The 18697-nt window shown below is 38.0% G+C and overlaps 1 protein-coding gene across 1 annotated transcript in view; it reads left to right on the forward strand.

Moving 5' to 3' along the window:
* The window catches only part of LOC140499392 (piwi-like protein 1), a 75221-nt gene extending 57032 nt beyond the window's left edge, over positions 1-18189 (forward strand). The window contains exons 19-21 of the mRNA XM_072600740.1: positions 10515-10634; positions 15590-15737; positions 16547-18189. Of these exons, the coding sequence (XP_072456841.1) occupies positions 10515-10634; positions 15590-15737; positions 16547-16663 (385 nt within the window). The 3' untranslated portion in view covers positions 16664-18189. The remainder of the gene's footprint in view (positions 1-10514; positions 10635-15589; positions 15738-16546) is intronic.
* Positions 18190-18697: the final 508 nt, after the last annotated feature.

Genomic DNA, 18697 nt, shown 5'->3' on the forward strand with positions numbered 1-18697 from the left:
TGATCTACCCTCTTTCTTCTTGTATTGTTCTGGACCCAGTTCAACATCCATTTGCAGTGTCTGACCCAGATGTGTGTGTGTGTGTGTGTGTGTGTGTGTGTGTGTGTGTGTGTGTGTGTGTGTGTATAGATCCCACCTGCACAGCCTTTGTGTAAAGGCACACCAAAGGATTCCTCTACATACAAAGGATGTTTTCTTTTACATTTTTTGCAAACCATCCAAAATCCTTTAGTGTGCCACAAGCAGTCTGAGGACTATAAATGGTGGGCCGCAGGTTGTGCAGGCCTGGGTTAGATGGATGGATGGATGGATGGATGGTGGATGCACAAACTTGATCAGTTGTCTGTTGAACTGCACATCACAGTATGCATTTACAGTCATTCTTTATTCAGTTTTCCTCTCTGTGTAGATAGTTAGAATTGCCACATAAAACTGAAGGGAATTTTTTTTAAAGTTTGGCAAGAGACCCAACTGAGCGAAATCATCCCAAAGACATTTAAGAATGAAACTGGAAAATGGATAACAGATAGACAAAATGGAAAAAAACTGGAATCGTATTTATAAAAACCTCTTTTTGCCATCAAGAGTTGTAGAGCCTTTGCATTTGAGCTCTTAACATTACTGCCCTACATGTGCTTCCAGAGGAATTGGAATTGGCACTGAAAAAAAAATAAAGACAGGAAAAGCAGCTGGATTAGACCAAGGACATAGAGGTCTTTGCCCTGGGCCTCACAGTTTCTAGGGCCCTGAGGAACCTGGTCTCCAGATACTTGAAGGAAGGGCAGTGTGATACAAAGGTGAGATGGGAGAAAGGAACAGAAAGACTTAGCCTTTCTCATTTTATCCTCTTACCCCCTGCAGCAAAAATCTAAGCACAAGAGGACTGGTGGGTTCGTTTTACTTGCAGAGTTGTTTTCTGTTTTTTCTCCCCATATGTAGGGAAACTGAGGCTTTTCTATCATTTGTATAGCCTAATGCAGAGATGGGGAACCTATGGCCTCAAGACCCCATGTGGCCTTCTAGGTCCTTGTACAACCTTTAGACTGAGCCCAAGTTTTGCAAAACAAATCCTTTTATTAAGGAGATTTGTTCTGTGAAGTTTGAATTTAGTCAAAGGGTGGCACTTAAGGACCTAGAAGGCCACATGTGGCCTCGAGGCTGCGAGTTCCCCTAATCCTCTAAGTGAGCTCCAGTGTTCAGGGAGAGAAAACTTTTCCCAGTATGTGCAACTTGTTATTTATATTTCTGCTGCTGATTGAGGAAAAGGTCTTCTCAAGAGAGAAGAGTATCTTAGAAAAAGAAATGGGATTTGGATTTCAGGACAAGAGCTTAAAATATAGGAATGATGGAATGCATTTCACATGAGCTAGCACAGTATGGGAAGTATGGCAGTAGGAAGGCAGCCACTTACATTTGCTCAGTGGATCACTGAAGGGGGGGGGGCAGCTCCCTCAGGTTCAAAGGTACTGTGTGGGTCTATACTCTGAAAATGTAGCTCATGAACTCTCTTTATTATCAGCCTGAGATAATGAGCTTGAAGCAAAGGCCCTGTAATAGTATGAGCAGTAGCTACAGGTCGTCCCCTACCCCTCTAATATGAGGCAGGCCCTTAGAGCAGACAGAGCATCAATGGGAAGGAAGCATGGTCCCAAACTGAGAGGACTCTCGTAGTGAGGCCCATGTGGTCAAAGCAGCTCTCATGTTCAGTGTTCTCTGGCCCTGTGGCCCCTTCTCCAGTGGTGTCCTCACCCTTCTCCCTCTGGAGCAGGGTTACTGTGGGCTTACTGGGTCTCTTCTTCTCTACAGCCCAGCTCTTGACTAGGTTTAGTTCTGTCTTGAATTTCCAGAAGGAAGGAACACCACCCCAAAACTCTAGTAGAGGAAGGAGAGAGGACCCCGCTAACCCTTCTTCACTTGATTAGAGACACACAGGTCATGCCACAAATCTACTCCCTGCTTTGACTGTACCTCATCTCCTTCCAACTCGGCTGGCAGGCTTAGCTTTTTAAATGCCATCAGAGATAGAGCCAATGTTTCTTCAGCCAATTTAGAATGCCTTCACAGTGCATCCATGGATGACTAGGCATAGACTCACCTTTGTGCTTTTTTTTAAACCATATTCACATTTATTATTAGCACATTACTTTCTGTGATTCCATCAAATAGCTTGAGATGGAGGAGAACCAAATTTTCTCCACTTCAGACAAACCCAAGGAGTCTTATTTATATATAAACACATGAAGAATGGATAGTGAAAAAATTTAACTCCAAATTTGGATGGAAAAGAGACAAACAGAAACTTCCTAGCTATGCCACTGAATGGCATTGACCAGATGGATTTTGGGCTTTGAATATGGCTGTAGGCTATGTATTTTTGCTTATTTAAAAGAAAAAAAAAACAGGCTGACCCTTTTCCCCAAGATGACACTGAAAGTGAAGAAGGAAGCTATTGTCTCCCCCCAGACAGAAGCCAAGTTCAAGGCCTTGAAGGCCAAGGAAACGATGTTGAAGGCGTCCATAACCACAAGAAAAGGTCTGATCATCCCCCACCTTCCACCAACCTAAGACACTAAGACTTTAGAGGCAGCCCAAATACACTCAGAAAAATGCCCCTCAGAGAAACAAGCTTGATCTTTATGCCATCATTAAGTTTCCCATGACACTGAGTCTGCTGTGAAGAAAACTGGGGACAACCACACCCTCGTCTTCATTGTGGACATCAAGAGCAACAAACATCAGATTAAACAGGTGATGAATAAGCTGTATGACATCGACGTGGCCAAGGTCAACACCATGATGGGCCTGATGGAGAGAATGAGGCCTACATCCACCTTGCTCTAGACTGTGATGCTTTAGATGTTGCCAACCAAATTGGAATCATCTAAGTTGTGTCCAGCTATCCCACTCCACGTACAATAAAAAGTTTTTCAGGAAAAAAAAAACAGGCTGAGTAAGAGGTAGGTTTCCATTACATATTTAGATATATTCAATCAAGTCTTTATCACTGTTAGGTGTTAGGAACACAAAGACAAAAAATAAAATAAAATGTAAACTCCTTGAGGGCAGAGATTATTAGTGGAGACAACTTTACGTGTGTGCGCGCTCAGTGTACCTGTGAGGAAATTAGGAAACCAGAAAGAAGGCAGCATTGTAAAGAGTGTTTTTGCTAAGGATCAATAGTAGAAACACAAGCAGCATCACAGGGGAAAACTTCAGACTATCCACCTGGAGGAAATAGATGAGAAATTTTGGAAGCAGGTGACAAACTGGCTATGGAATCATGATGATGTCATAGCAATGAAGGGGTCACAGGACTCAATTATCCTGACATTGGAAGCCCAGTTTCTGCCAAAAGCCAAGCAGTTGGTAAATTATTCTTTCTCTTAATAGCCAATTTTATTCTTCAAAAATGACTGTTCTATTTTATAATTAATAGGATTGTGATTTTTAGATCAAGAAGGTACCTTTAGAAGTAATCTGGTCCATCTCTCATTTTACATATGAGAAAACTGAGAATCAGAGAGGTAGAAAATGTCAAAGCCAGGTTCAAACAACATCCACTTTCTTTTTTCCTTGAATACATCAATGATAAATTGGATCAGTTACGTGATAGATGTGGGAGCTACTCCAATATCATCAATGCTTCCTCATTTTTTATCATTCATATCTGTTTACCATTAAGTATCAATGGTGGCTTTTCTTTCTGTCTTTTCACATTCTTTGGGCACTGAGTGCCTTCAGTCTTTGCTCTTGTTTCATAACTGATTCATATCCCTTTCCAATTATACATTTTCTGGTTTATCTACTTTTTATGCCACTATTCACACAAGTAACCCCTGGCATGTCTTAATTTTGAAAGCACAGATTTCAAAGGATTCCAAAAACGGAATGAATGGGATCTTACAGCCAAATCTTTGACAGAGGAAGTTGGCTGAAGACAGAGAGGAGATTCTCAGAAATGAAATTATGAATACATAGGCTCTTTTGATGAAGAAGAATATGAGAAGTGACCAAAAGGAACCAATGTGGATAATTTTGGGAGTAATTAGCTAAATTAGATTAAAAAAATTTTTTAAATAGAAATAAGGGCAAATAACTGAGAATGAGAATATTATGATTGTTTAAGGCTGTGACCAAAAGTTCTAAGACAAGATGCTCAAGGAGAGAAGAGAAAAGACCAATATTCAGGGCAGTTGGGATGATAAGAAAACAATTTTTCTTCCATAAGCAAAATGATCTTTAGGCTAGAAAGTACGGAACAAAAATAGAGAGAAATTAAAACCCAAGAAGTGGAGAAATAATATAAAAAAATCTAACAGTCCTCCATGAATTCAAGTCACCAGACCTAGATGGACTACATCCCAGAATATTTCAAGAACCAACTGATATGATTAATTAGCCACTGTTGCTCATCTGGGGAGAATGCACAGGATGAGAGGTGTTCAAATGTTCCATTTTTTTAAAAAGGGAAGCAAGTAATACCATTAAATTCTAAACTGTTGATCTTGACTTTATCTCTTGGAAAAATCCTAAAGTGCATTGAAAGGATGACTTATGAACATCTAGAAAAGGAAGTGGTGGTCAAACAGAACTGGCATGGATTCATAAAACAAAAGCGAAACAAAAAACCAGGCCATGTCAGATGAGCCCTATGTCCTTTTTAAGAAGGCTTACTAGGTTGGCAGAGTGGGAGAGTACCATATATGTAGTATAACTAAGCTTCAGCAGAGCATTTTGTGCTGTCATTGTAGGCAAGATGGAAGGATGTGGTCTAGGCAGTAAAACATGTAGGGGTCTCAAGTAGATTAAATGATGATGCAAGAGTGGTCATTATCAAATCAGTATTAACAAGGAAGAAAATGTGTAGTAGAATGCAGGAGTTTATTCTAGGACTTCTAGGGTTCAGCATGTTTGTAACCTTGTCAGTTTTTCTCCTGATCCAGCATGAAGATCATTCTACTTAGAGGAGAGAACAGTCAGAATAAGAATTTTACCCCCTTTCCATGGTTTATCACCCAGTCTCCCTCTCCTTGCACTCAGTGTCTCTGTCTCTGCTTTGATGTTCCTCTTGCTTCTGAGATCTGATATGGTAGAGCAGAAGGAGTCTTGAATTTGGAGTCAGAGGAACTCGATTTTAAATCCCAGTTCTGTTATGTATTAGATGTGTGACCTTAGAGCAGGCACTTAACCACTTAAGGTTATAGTTTCTTTATCTAGAAAGTCTTAAATGAGACAGTTGCTGTGAATTGGGAGGGACCTCAATGGCTGCCTAACTAATTTCTTCTTGTACCATGTAGTCATCTAGCCTTTGCTTAAAGATCTCTGCTGAGGTAGAAACCACCATCTCCTAAGGCAGCTTGCTCTCTTTGGGGAAATTCCAATTGTTTGGAATTTCTTCCTTACTTCAAGCCCAACTTCACCCCCTTTATAACCTTTACCTGTTTCTTTTTCCAGTTCTGCCATCTGGGGTCAAGATGAGTAAGTCCAGCTCTTTTGGATGTTAGCCTTTCAAACACTTGAAGAAAGCTATCATCTCAAACCTTTCACCACTCCTATCCTCACCTCACCCAATAAACAAATTCCTGTGTTCTTCAGCCAATCCTCAAATATCATAAACTTATAGCTCTTCAATACACTGATTGCTGGCCTTGAATACCCTCTCATTTACTAATGTTCTTAATATGTGCCCAGGACCGAATATAATGCTCCAGATATGGGGTGACCAGAGCTGAACTGTTACCTCTTCATTTCTGGATTCTATAACTTTAAATTGCATGTTAAATCATGTTAGCTTGACTGACATATACTGTTGACTCATTGAGCCATTCTAAATCTGTGAGCCTAAAAACTGGATTATGGCATTGATATTTTGTTGATCAAGTTTACAGATGGCACAGGAGAAAGAACTAATAAATGAGATGAGTCATGATTCCAAAAGATTTTCTTCAACCAGAGGCTGCTAGGTCACTGGGTCAACTTAATAAGGAGAGTTTAAATTTGAAATCCTCTTTGAGTGCTTCCTTGTGGCATAATAGTTACCCTGAAAATTTAAAGATTATGCCAAGAGTTAGAGTGAACTCTTGTCAACCAATCTACAAAGGCTTCAATATGATCCCAGCAGTGTGTTTTCTAAGACTCAACCTAAGTATAGAGAAACTCATCACTAATATATGAGCCTCTCAATGACACATTCTTTGACCTTTGACCATGAAACAGAATTCTAAAAAATGATCCTTTGTTATTGTGTGGATCCCTTCTCTTTCTACCGTGATGGAAAAGGCTGAAAAAGGAGGCAGAGGATGCTAAGAATCACAGTTTAGACTGGGAATAAATATTGACTTCAATACTAAACCCTTTTCTGAAATTGATAAGATTTAATTCACATTAGTTTCTTTTCTTATCCTAGACACATTAGTTTTATTTGTACAGAAGCGTTGTGGTTTCACAAAATCAAAACTATCTAGTTTCTCTTTTTGTGATTGCCTCTATCCCTTGTTTAGTTAAGAATACATCTCTCTCCTATAGCTGTGGGAGGCATATGATGTATAATCTGCTTCCCTTTCATTTTTTTTGTGTGATCTTTAATATTCAAGTCATATATCCATTTTGAATATTTTGTGGAATATGGCATAAGATATTTGTCAAGACTGATTTCCCCCAGATTTATAGTTGTTTTAGCAGTTTTTTTTTTTATCAAATCAGGAGTTTTTTCATAAGTAATTTATGCTTATCAAAGACTGGGTTATTGAGTTCTATTGTTTCTAATTCCTCCTTGTCTATCCTGTTCCATTGATCTGTTTTTCTGTTTTTTAAATAACTAAATGGTTTTGATGATTACTGCTTTATGATATAGTTTCAGATATGACAGTGCTAGTCCTCCTTCATCCTTACCTTTTTATCATTTTGTGCTTTGACTTTCTAGATTTCTGTTTCTTTAAATGGATTTTGTCATTTTTTGAGTTAAAGTAAAGTAAGTGGTGGATATGTGGCACAGCAGATAGAGTACAAGGACCAGACTCAGAAAACCTGAATTCAAATCTGTCCTCAGACACTTACTAGCTGTGTGTCCCAGGGCAAGTCACTTAACTCTGTTTGCCTTAGTTTCCTCATTTGCAAAATGAGCTGGAGAAGAAAATGGCAAGCCATTCCAGTATCTTTGCCAGTAAAACCCTGCATGGGATCATGAAGAGTCAGATATGACTGGAAAAACTAATCAACAACAAAAAAGTAACGCTTTGATAATTTGGTATAACATTGTAGCTGTAAATCAACTTTGATTGTATTGACTTTCTTTTATTATGTTGGCTGGGCCCAGCCATAAGCAATGAATATTTCTCCAACTATATGTGACTCTTTATTTTTTTTTTTTTTAGGGAGTGCTTTGTTATTAATTTTTTCAGTATCTTCAGTGCTTTCCTTGAATTTTCTGTGTAAACCATCATGTTATCACCAAATAGGAATAGTTTTATCTCATCTTTGCCTATTTTTATGCCTTTAATTTCTTTCTCTTATCTTCTTCCTGTACCTAGCAAGGCTAGAACTGTATCAAATAACAGTGGAGACAGCAAGCACCTTTGCTTTATTCCATTACCGGGAAAGCAAGTTGATTTAATTTTTTTTCTAACATCACTTCCTAGAAAGTCATATAACAGTGTTTTTTAAGACCAAAGAAAGAAAAAGAAGGGGAAAATTAGTATAAGTTGATCAATATATCAGTGAAGTCTGAAAATGTGTACAATGTACAACAGTTGTGGTCCTTTGCAGAAGGGTGGAATGGGATTGATTTTTAAACCAAAGATGCATTCCCTTATTTAGAGAAGTTAGGTAGGAGTTGTGCATGATTTTTTTTTTTTAATAAAGCATGTAATCATTTCAGAATGATTCAGCTCTCTCTAAAATATCCAATTTGAGTGGCATTTGAATGGCAGTCTTTAGGTCCAGAACAAGGAAGGTAATGATTTCTCTGTTCTGCACCACAGTGTGCATTGGAATATCCTGTAGGTACTCTAGAAGACTGGCAAGACTAGAACATATCCCAGGGAGGAGGAATAGTCTATTAAGTAGACTTGAGATCATACCTCACAAAGATTAATTGAAAGTATTGAGAATTAGTAAGGAAAAAGGAAGAATTAAAGGAAGACAAATTAGCTGTCTTACAGCATTTGAAGGGCAATTAAGTTGAAGATTCTTTTGCTTGGTCCTAGAGAATGAAGCCAGAAAGTTGCAGATTTAAATGCAAATTTAGCCTCATCTCAGGAAAACAAAAACAAATTTAAAAACTTTCCAGTAGAGCTAGCCCGAAGTAAAACGGGTTGCTTCACTATCATTGGATTCCTCTCCACTAGATGTTTTCAAGCAGGATCTGGATGATCAGAATAACAGAAAAGTCTGGAAAGGGGCCTGAGAAGTCATCTAGGCCAACCTGTAGACAAAAACTTCCCACTAATATCCCCAATAAGTGAGGGAAACCCACCACTTAGAGGGCCAGCCATTTAATGAAGTTTTCCTGACCTTGAACTTAAAATTTACCTCTGCAGTTTCTACCCATAACCCTTGGTTCTGCCCTCTGGGGCCAAACAGACCAAATCTCTTATCTTCTCCATACTTTGAAACACTTTGAATATAACTTTCCCAACCTCACCCTGTCAGAGATATAGAGAGCAGACTCCATTCCACAAGGGACTTATACTAAATGACCTGTCAGAACTCTGAGTATATGAGAGTGTAGTCTTTAAATCTTACATGGTCTTTTATCATTTGTATCATAATGTCATGGAAGCCAGTCAATAAACATTTATTAAGTACCTGCTGTGTGTCAAGTACTAGGAATGTACTGCTGTATACTGGTGTATACTGGCCCCCCAAAAGAGGCAAAAAGACAACCTCCTCCTAAGTTGCTCATAGGCTACTGAGAAAGAGAGCATGCAAACAGTGATGTACAAACAATATAGCAACAAGATAAAATGACGGAAATCCACAGAAAAAGAACTCCAGTAGGACCCTCTCTTTGCCAAAGTTTCATACCCTAACACATTAATTCTTAGTTTTGTAATTTGGTGGTGTTTCTGATAGATTGAGGTCCCTTATTCCCCTCCCCCAATTTTATCAGGCTGAGTTAGAGCATTTCAGAGCTAGAATGAATCTCAGAGACCATTTAATCTATATCTTATCTAGATATCTATCTTTCCTATATCATTCCTCTGCCTGAGGCTTTTCCACCCTAGAACATCTCTCCTGCTTGCCAGTTCCCTTCTCCCATTGGTGAGTTCCCTCTGGAGGCCGACGTTTTACGTATAGGCCAAGCCAAGCAGACCATGATTCATTCAGTTCCTGGCTGTGCTGCTGACTCTCTGGACTTTGCCACCATGTCCCTGATTACCAGCTCTCCTTCTCCATTTTCAACCTCCTTATGTACCTTGTCTTTCCCCATTAGAATATAAGCTCCTTGAGTTTAGAGACTATCTCTTGTTTTGTTCTCAGCACTTAGCAAAGTGCCTGGCACATATTAAACATTAAATAAATGCTTATTACCCACCTGTAAAAGTCTGACAAATTATTCCTTATACAAAGTCACTCCTATGTAGTCATTTAGTCTCCCTTGGAAAATGTGAGGGGAGAGCTCACTCTTCACATAGCAGTCCATTCTGCTTTGGGTAGCTACGATTCTTAGGAAATTTTCCCTTATATCAAAATGAGATTGTATTTTTCCGTTTAAAAATTTGGTTTTTAAATGTTTAAAAGATGACAAGGTAGCATGTATTGTTTTTTTTTCATTAATTTGTTCCTCTGCTACTTTCTCCTCTACCACCCCAATCATAAATCTATTTCTTTGCAACTTCTAACTATTATTTTTTTGAGGCCAAGAAGAACCAGTCTGATCCCTTTTCTGCAGTATTCCTTTTCAGTTACTTAAAGGGGAAGGAAAAATATTATAACTTGGTTTTCTTTTCTGCAATCTAAACAACCTTAGTTCTTTCAACCAATTCGCATATGGCCTGTCACCTCCTTATGCTGGTTGACCTCTTCTTGACCTTTGGTTTCCTAATGTCACACCTAATACATGCACTCAGACTTAAATGCAGTATTTCAGATGTCCAACTTGGGTAGAAAACAGTGAGACTGTGACCTTCCTTGGCCTGGGCAGTACTCCCCAGTAAAGGCAAGGATTATATTAGTACTTTTAACTATTGAATCTTAGTGACCCTGCTGAGTTTTCAATCTACTAAAGCTGCAACATGGTTCTCTTGCTTTTATATTACTGATCTTGTAGTAACCCCTTCCCCTATTCTGTCTTCAACTCGATCCTTTTGAAACCAAATGTTCCCTAAGGTAAAATATTCCCCATATTGGGGGGGATAGGAGTGGGGAGTGAGGTCTTACATATTTTTTTCTTTTAAATGAGGCATGTGAGACTTTCCAAATGACTTAACTCCCTTGAAATTATAGACACTTTGAAGGTATGACCTCAAGGACATGCAAATGAAATGCACCATCTCTTATCTTTTAACCCCAAGACTTATAATCATCGTGGTGAAGAAACGAGTGAATGCCAGATTTTTTGTAGACAAAAATGGACATCTCGTAAATCCAAACGCTGGGACAGTCATTGATGGGGAGGTGACCAGACCAGAATGGTAAGTTCAATTAAAAAAAATGAAGGAACAGAGATTGGGGATCCAGTGAAGTGGGAGGAGTCATTTTCACGCCTAATTTCTGTAAATCTATTTGAATGCTGCTTCTGCCATTTAGTGTTGAATACATTTGTAAAATTCAGACTTATCTGATTTCTGTAGTTAGGGTATATGAAACTCTTAAGTTCTTTTCCACTGCTTAGATCCGTGCCTGGTATACTAGGCCCTTAATAAATGCTAGTTGACCAACTGACTGACCATGACTAATTTGTTCTTTCAAATGAGATCCAATCTATGTTGCTTTTAAAGAAGTTCTTAAGTGTTACATCCTTTGCTTATCTAGTTATCATCCATGGACATAATGATTATGATATGAGCATAATCTGAGCCAACTGATAGGTTGTCATTTTGGTTTATTTTTGGAATGTATTGTTTCTTTCAATTTTATTTCCTTTGGCTATTTTTATTTTTAAAGATTCCTTGCTGTAATCCAGGATTTGTGGTTCAGTCGTTCAGTTGTGTCTGACACTTTGTGACACCATGAACCGTAGCATGCCAGGCCCTTCTATCCACTGCCTCTTGAAGTCTATCCAGGTTCATGTTCATTGTTTCCATGATACTGCCTATCCTTCTCATTCTTTGCCAACTCCCCTTCTCCTTTTGTCTTCTGTCTTTCCTAATATCAGGGTCTTTTCCATTGAGTCCCATTTTCTTATTATGTGACCAAAATATTTAAGCTTCAGCTTTAGTATTTGACCTTCCAGTGAGTAGCCTGAGTTAATGTCTTTAACTACTGACTAATTTGATCTCTTTGATGTCCAAGGGTCTCTCAGAAGTCTTCTCCAGCACCACATTTCCAAAGGGTCAGTTCTTCAGTGCTCAGCTTTCCTTATAGTCCAGCTCCAGGATGGTGATGGGGTAATAAAAGTGAAGATTTAAAAGCAATGTCATTTACAGATTTAAAACTTCATGTCCTGTTCTGATAGGGTCCTTGCAAGAGCTTTTCATGGCTAGTTTGGCTGTCAACAGGTTACTTTAGGATGAATTGGGCTGAAAAATGGTGAGTACCAGATAATACCACCCACACACACCCACACACCCACACCCACACACCCCCACACCCACACACACACACCAGATGAAATTGGTTATGGAAATGGCTTGGGTTTTTTGTTTGCTTATTTTGTGGGGCTTTTTTTTTTTTCAGGTTGAAATTCCCTATTTTATTCAGGCTGGAAATTCAGTGGTCACTCATGGGCTTGATTTCAGTGCTGCCTGGCATGGAAGCTTTAACCAGCTCCATTTTTCCAACCTTAGCTGGTTCACACATCCTTACTTGGGCAACATGGTAACCCTCTGTTTTCAGGAGGTCTTGGTATTGTTGCCAGACTTAGTGTGAACATTCTACCAGGGATAGTCCACCTCCTGGGCAAATCCATCAGCCTCCTCGGTGGCAGGGACTTCAGGTATACACTACTACCCTTAGCCAGGAAATGATCTGTTACTGTTATGGAAATCATTCCTGAATGTGTAATTAGTCTGTGTAATTAGTCCACTGGCTTGTTGGAGCAAAGATCAAAAGTGATATAAAACTAGAAGAATAAAAATGAGAAATATAGATTGTACAAGTAAAACAGCCCCAACCTGCCATAAGTAAATAACTTGATAACACAAAAGGGAAAATGGATGGAGGAAAGCTGATTATAACAACTTTATACCAAAGTATAAGCCATGGAAATCAATTGTCATAAGGAAGCCAAAGTTACCTAAAAACCTCTAGAATCAGTAAATTCTCAATCTCCTTGCCAAGGAAAAAGATAGGCCCATGAAAGGCAGGAGCAGCTTAGAAGACAACCTTGTTTATAAAAACCTCACGAAAAAGGATGGTGGAAAATAATGAACAATGTTTCCTCAGACTGAGAAGCAGGAGAAGGGGTAAAAAAGATTCTCCCAATTATCTATCTGCAATACTTGGCCAATACAACCCTACTGGGGCTCACTGTTGAGCTGCATTTTTGCACAAATACACACACACACATTTGTCTCGTTATTATAGAATTCACCGAGGCAACTTGGCACATTCCTGTAATCCCTGCTACCAAAGAGACAGGAGCTGGTGGATCTCTTGAGCTTGGGAGTTCTGGGCTTTAGTAAGCTAAGTCTCACATCACTATGGTGAACCTCTTGCAGCGGGGGATAGCCTAAAGAGGGACAAACCAATCCAGATTGAAAATGGAGCCAGTCAAAGATTCTGTGCCAATAAAAAGTGGGATTGAGCCCTGAGTAAGTAACAGCCCTTTCTGCCCTTCCTGCCTGAACAAGATAGGGAAACTCAGTCTTAAAAAAATAAATAAGTGAATAGAGAGAGATAGAAATTTAAATATATGTATATATTATATATATGAAAATATTAGTTCACGTGCAGCCCAAAAGAATCTGTACAACCTTACATAGAACCTCCTTAGTAAAATCTTTGTTTAGAAAACAAAACTTCACCTGTGACTGTTGTCAGTATTTAGAGCAAGTGTTTCCTCCTCAGCTCAGAACTTTGGCATAATGTCTATAATCAAAAGACTTTTTGGAGCTTGTCAATGTGACATGAATGATTGTGATCATCTTGTCTGAGCAAAGCGTTCAAAGCTGTGTCCTTTCTTCCTCTACTGAGTCCAGTGCTTTTGAAAAAATCAGTACATAACTAGCAGTTCTTCTGTTCTTTTCCTGTCCATAGTGTGACCAGAAGGACATGTTGTACAACAGGGAATTGCCTGTGGAAGCCTGCTCTTCTCTCCTTGTGTTTTCCTTCAGCGTACTCTACGTGGATGTGTCATAATCAGCTGCATGATTTTCTTTAGAGTTGAGAAAGGCGTATATGAGCTGAGTTGTTAATGTTTGTTTGGTAAAAAGCAATTTCTGTGGTTTTTTTCTGTATCTTTGGAAGTTTCACTTCTTTGACAGAGTTTTAGAGTTCTGCCACCATAATCCTTGAAATATTTCCCTAGAGTTCTCTGGAGACATGGACAGGGCCAAATGTGGTGGTACGTGCCTGTCTCGCTCCCACTGGGAGACTGAGGTTGGTAGATTGATTGAGTATAAGGAGTTCTGAGTTAACTCTGTTGGGCATGAAAATGGTGAGCAGGTGGAATGAGGAGGAGGATACATCAGGCTGTTCAAGAAGGAGTGAAACAGTCTGGGTAAAAAATGGTTAGTCAGTAAGGAGTGGCTACAAATAGGTCCTATCCCACTCCAAGTTTCCAGCTTGGGCAAGATGGGGAGATTCAGTCTTACAATTAGTGAGATATGTGTGTGTGTGTGTGTGTGTGTGTGTGTGTGTGTGTGTGTATATGTGTGTGTACTATATATGTTGTTGCCCTGACCTGGTTAAAATGCATGTGTACACACACATATTACATGTACATTATATGTGTATTATGTGTTTGTATATATGCAATGTAACATATACACATGCACATACATAGATCTCTGGTCATCTGTCCCTCTCAAGTACATTGTTGTCACATGGGCTATTAGATGGATATCAGAATGGCAGCATTCAAATGTGGCATTCCATTGTTGCTGCCTATGACAACAGATCCCACAAAAACACTGGCAGATCCACTTCATTTTATCTATCCTTCAGTTTCATCTAAAAATGCTCTCAAATCTTCAGAGGCTCTTTTCCCCTTAAGTGATTTTCACTGTTTTGTGAAGTTAATAACTTTTCATATGCTGGCAAAGGTTTATCAGCTCTCTGGCAAAAAAAGAAGCAGCATGAATATGTATGTATATACATAAGTTTATTTTACTGATATAAAGGATATATAGCACAATTTGCAAATAATAATGAAATGTATAGTACTCTTTATTATAAATTCTGTATAACCAATATCTTCTCACAAATGCTTTTGTTGATTTTTGCCAAACTCTTTTATCCACAGACAATCTATGGTTGTAATTCAACTATAATTTGACAAATTACATTGCCTCACAATCCAACAAATCTTTTCTCAATAAATATATTGCCATTAAATCTGATATGTGATCTGCTGTTACATTATTTCTTTCCCCCATACAAATTATGTTTTATTAAAATGACATCTCTTTCAGCTTCTGCACTAGTGATGACAGTAATATGCTCTTTTTAGTTTCCTGAATTTTGGGAATTGAAACATTGATTCTACACCATTATTTAAAAATTTTCCCAAATCCTTTAAAACAGTTGCATATTTTCAAATTTCACTTGGCTGATATAGTTTGTTCCCTCCAGTGGCTATCCATGATGAAGTTAGCTCTTCATAAGTCTAAGTAGATGGTTCTAATAAATCAGAGTAATTAAAAATGCTTTCATTGGTGAAAGATAAATTCATGTGTTGAAGTATATTTTCTAATAACATATTCCTAGGAAGAGGATTACTAAGTGGAAAGTCTTTAAACTTATCTAACAGTCAAATCTTCAACTGGAGAGTTATACTTTCCAGTACCAGCCTTCAATTCTCCACAGGCTTCTTGGTCCTCTCTCCTTTCTCCTCCCTTATGAGCCTTCTTTTGTGTTCTTTTCCTCTATTGTATTGTAAGCTCCTTGAGGGTAGGGATTGGCTGGTTTTTTCCTTCCATATTTGTACAATCAGCATTTAGCACAATGCCTGGCACATAGTACGAACTTAATAAATATTTGTTAACTGACTGAATATCTGACTATTTTCCTGAAGAGCACTGCAAGCAGAAAATGAGGTTTGAAATCTAAAGCACAAAATATTTCTTTTGGCAGCAATTTTGATATCTTTTATTGTCTGTCTAAACCTCTGTCTTCTCGTAACCCATGCTTCTTGACTCCAAATGCTTGAAATGTAGTAAAATAGTTGTTTGTAGTCTCAAATTAAAAGCTCTCACTATATATTAATGATCCCTGTTGACTCCTCACTTTTCTAATAGGTGGACATTTTTGTGTTTTGGAATTACAGGTATGACTTCTTTATCATAAGTCAGTCTGTAAAGGCAGGCAGTGTGACGCCGACACATTATAATGTGATCTTTGATAATACTGACCTGAGCCCTGACCAGATACAGTGCTTAACTTACAAGCTGTGCTACATGTATTATAACTGGACTGTAAGTATATTTTTTCTTCTGCAGAATTTCTTAACCTAGGATCCCCAGACCTTTAAGGGGTCCATGGATAAAATTTTTGTGAGGATATATATATGAACTTGGCTGGGGGAAAAAGTACATTTTTGTGTTCACTAAATTTTTGTTTTCTTTGTAATCTCATGAATTTAATCTTATGCATTTAAAAAGCTTATTCTGAGAAGGCTTCCGTAGACTTCTCCAGACTGCCAGAGGTCTGGGATGCAAAAATGGTGAAGAACACTTGCTATACCAGCATCTAATTTATATGTAGATTAAATTTATGAAAGCTTGGTGGATGAAATGCTATCCACAAGTCAGTCAGTTAAGAGCTTTCTATGTACTAGGTGCCATGCTAAGCAGTGAGGATACAAAAAAAAAAAAGACAGAAGTTCCCATTCTAATGGGGAAGAAAAATGTAAATCTATATTTACTGGATATATGCAGAGTGGTTGATCAGTAATCTCCTAGGGAAGGCTATAACTTGGAATCATGAAGACTTGGGTTCAGATGTCCTGTCATACCAGTTGTGTGACCTGGGCTCAGTCTACATGCAAGGATTTATCTACTAAGAGTTACTGGATAGCAAGTTGCTGTTGGTGAAAAGACTTACTGATGTTGCTAAGATTAAATTAGGAAAGTGGTTTTTCCAAGTGGAAACCAATGATGTAGATGCTTAATAAACCCTTACAGACCGATTCATTTCTCAGTAAGCTTTTACTTTACTTAACATTGAAAGGACTTAAAATATGGTCAGCAAACTAACTGTTGAATTGTTTTCCTCTCCAACAAAGGGTGTCATTCGAGTTCCAGCTCCGTGTCAGTATGCCCACAAACTGGCTTTCCTGGTTGGCCAGAGTATTCATAAGCATCCCAGTAAAAAACTGTCAGATCAGCTTTATTACCTCTGAATAGCAGACCCTCCAGACTTCATTCACAGAGGGAGATTTTCAGAAGAAGCTTGGAATCACCTTTTTCATAGCCATTACACTAGCTTTCTTCATGGAATACAGAATAGGAATACAGAGATTTTCAGAAGAAGCTTGGAATCACCTTTTTCATAGCCATTACACTAGCTTTCTTCATGGAATACAGAATAGGAAGGGACATGAGGGAGAATTGAGTTTTCTTTACACTTGTTGATAAACATTTTGAAGAGACATTGGCTTCCATGAGAATCCTTCTGCAACACAGTAATAGAATGACAAAGGAGAACCACCCACAGTAGGGGAAGTAGCCATTATGGAGAATGAGACTCACAGAATCTGGCAGACAGGGAAAAATAGTTTTATTGTAGTGATATAATCATGGGTTCTAGCTAAGACTGTGATAGAGAGTCAAGGTTAAACAATGTAGCATTAGCATAGAGGATATTCTTAATTTGTTTAGTTAAAAGTTTCACTTTTCATGTTTTATTTAAAAATGTATGTGTTATTGCCTCTGAACTTAAATGATAGAATACTCCATTTAGGACCTTAATGGGTCTTGGTCCTTGTTGTTCATCCATGAGTCCTCTATTTCCTTTGTCAGTTAACCTATGGAGTAGATTTATAAACATTGTTTTTTGAAAAGTAGGGATCATTTCGCATCTTATCTGTACCAAAGCATCCAATTCCTTTTTTCCAGGAAAAGATAGAGAACCCATAGTTTTCTAGTTTGTTAATCTTTGTAAAAGTATTCATGATGTGTGAATGAACAATATGAAAAGTATGGATAATAATGATAAGAAATGAACAATAATAATACGACATGTCGGTCTTAAATGTAAACCCAGCCCTGGGTATTCTCAGGGTCATGGGGGCCGGGGTAGGTCTTCCTTTTCCAGGGCTGCCTTCTTTCTCATACCCTATCCTGTCCTTTGTTTTTGCAAAGAAAGAGGCTGATCAATAGTACATCCCCATCAAGCCATAGACATAGGATTGAATAAAGTAGAGAAAGGATGTGAACGCATACAAGTTTACATTTCCAGTTCTGATGCAAGAATCATCAAGTGCTTCTTCTGATTATTGATCTTTCCACACTCCCCCGACAGTATAGAACAGTCAGATCCACTGGAGTGATCAATATAAATTGCTTAAGAGTGTCTAAGTAGTTAAGATGTATAAAAGAGCTTTCTCATTGCAAAAAGAATATTGAGACTGTACATGAAGATACCTGTCTTTAACCAGAGGTGAATGATTTTTGCACATTAGATAATGGGCTTCCATGGATTAATTTTTTTAAGTCTAAAATTTCAGTATTTTGATTTAGACTGTTATGCTTAAATAATAACAAATTAATGCTTAAAAGGAACAGTGATCTCACCTCTTAAGGAATTGTATACAAAAAAGTCCCAAATGCTACTTTCCTGTAAATGTGTTAAAGTCATGATAGATAATGGTTGCAGTTGTATTTGAGATTAAGCTGATATTATAGTTAAATAAAATTATGCATGTTACTACTGTTTTGCATTTTGTTGTCATTACAATAGTAATCTTTTCCAACTGGTTCATGAAAACTATTAAACATATAAAGTCAGTCTCAGTAGGTCTCTTTGGCAGCATGCATTTTCCTTAGTCAGTTTCTTATCATTTTGGATTTTTACCCATCCTGCTTCACTTACTTAAACAGAAATCAACAAAAAAATTAACCCGTTGGGAAAAAGATGTTCAAAATCATAAGAAAGAAAATAACTCCTTGGAAATTAGAATTGGACAAGAGGAATATTATGATGTTGCAAGATACCAAGAAATAATAAAAAAATAGAAAAAAAATAGAGAATCTTAGACATCTCATTAGAAAAATAACTCATCTGGAGAATAGATTGAGGAGAGACAATATAAGAATTGTTGAACTACCTGGAAGTTATGATCATAAAAAGAATCTGGATATACAATTATAAGAAATTATTAAGGAAAATTTCCCTGAAGTTCTAGGACACAAAGTAAAGTAGAAATGGAAAAAAA

This window comes from Notamacropus eugenii, chromosome 4 (assembly GCF_028372415.1).
Source record: "Notamacropus eugenii isolate mMacEug1 chromosome 4, mMacEug1.pri_v2, whole genome shotgun sequence".
Classification (NCBI taxonomy): Eukaryota; Metazoa; Chordata; class Mammalia; order Diprotodontia; family Macropodidae; genus Notamacropus; species Notamacropus eugenii.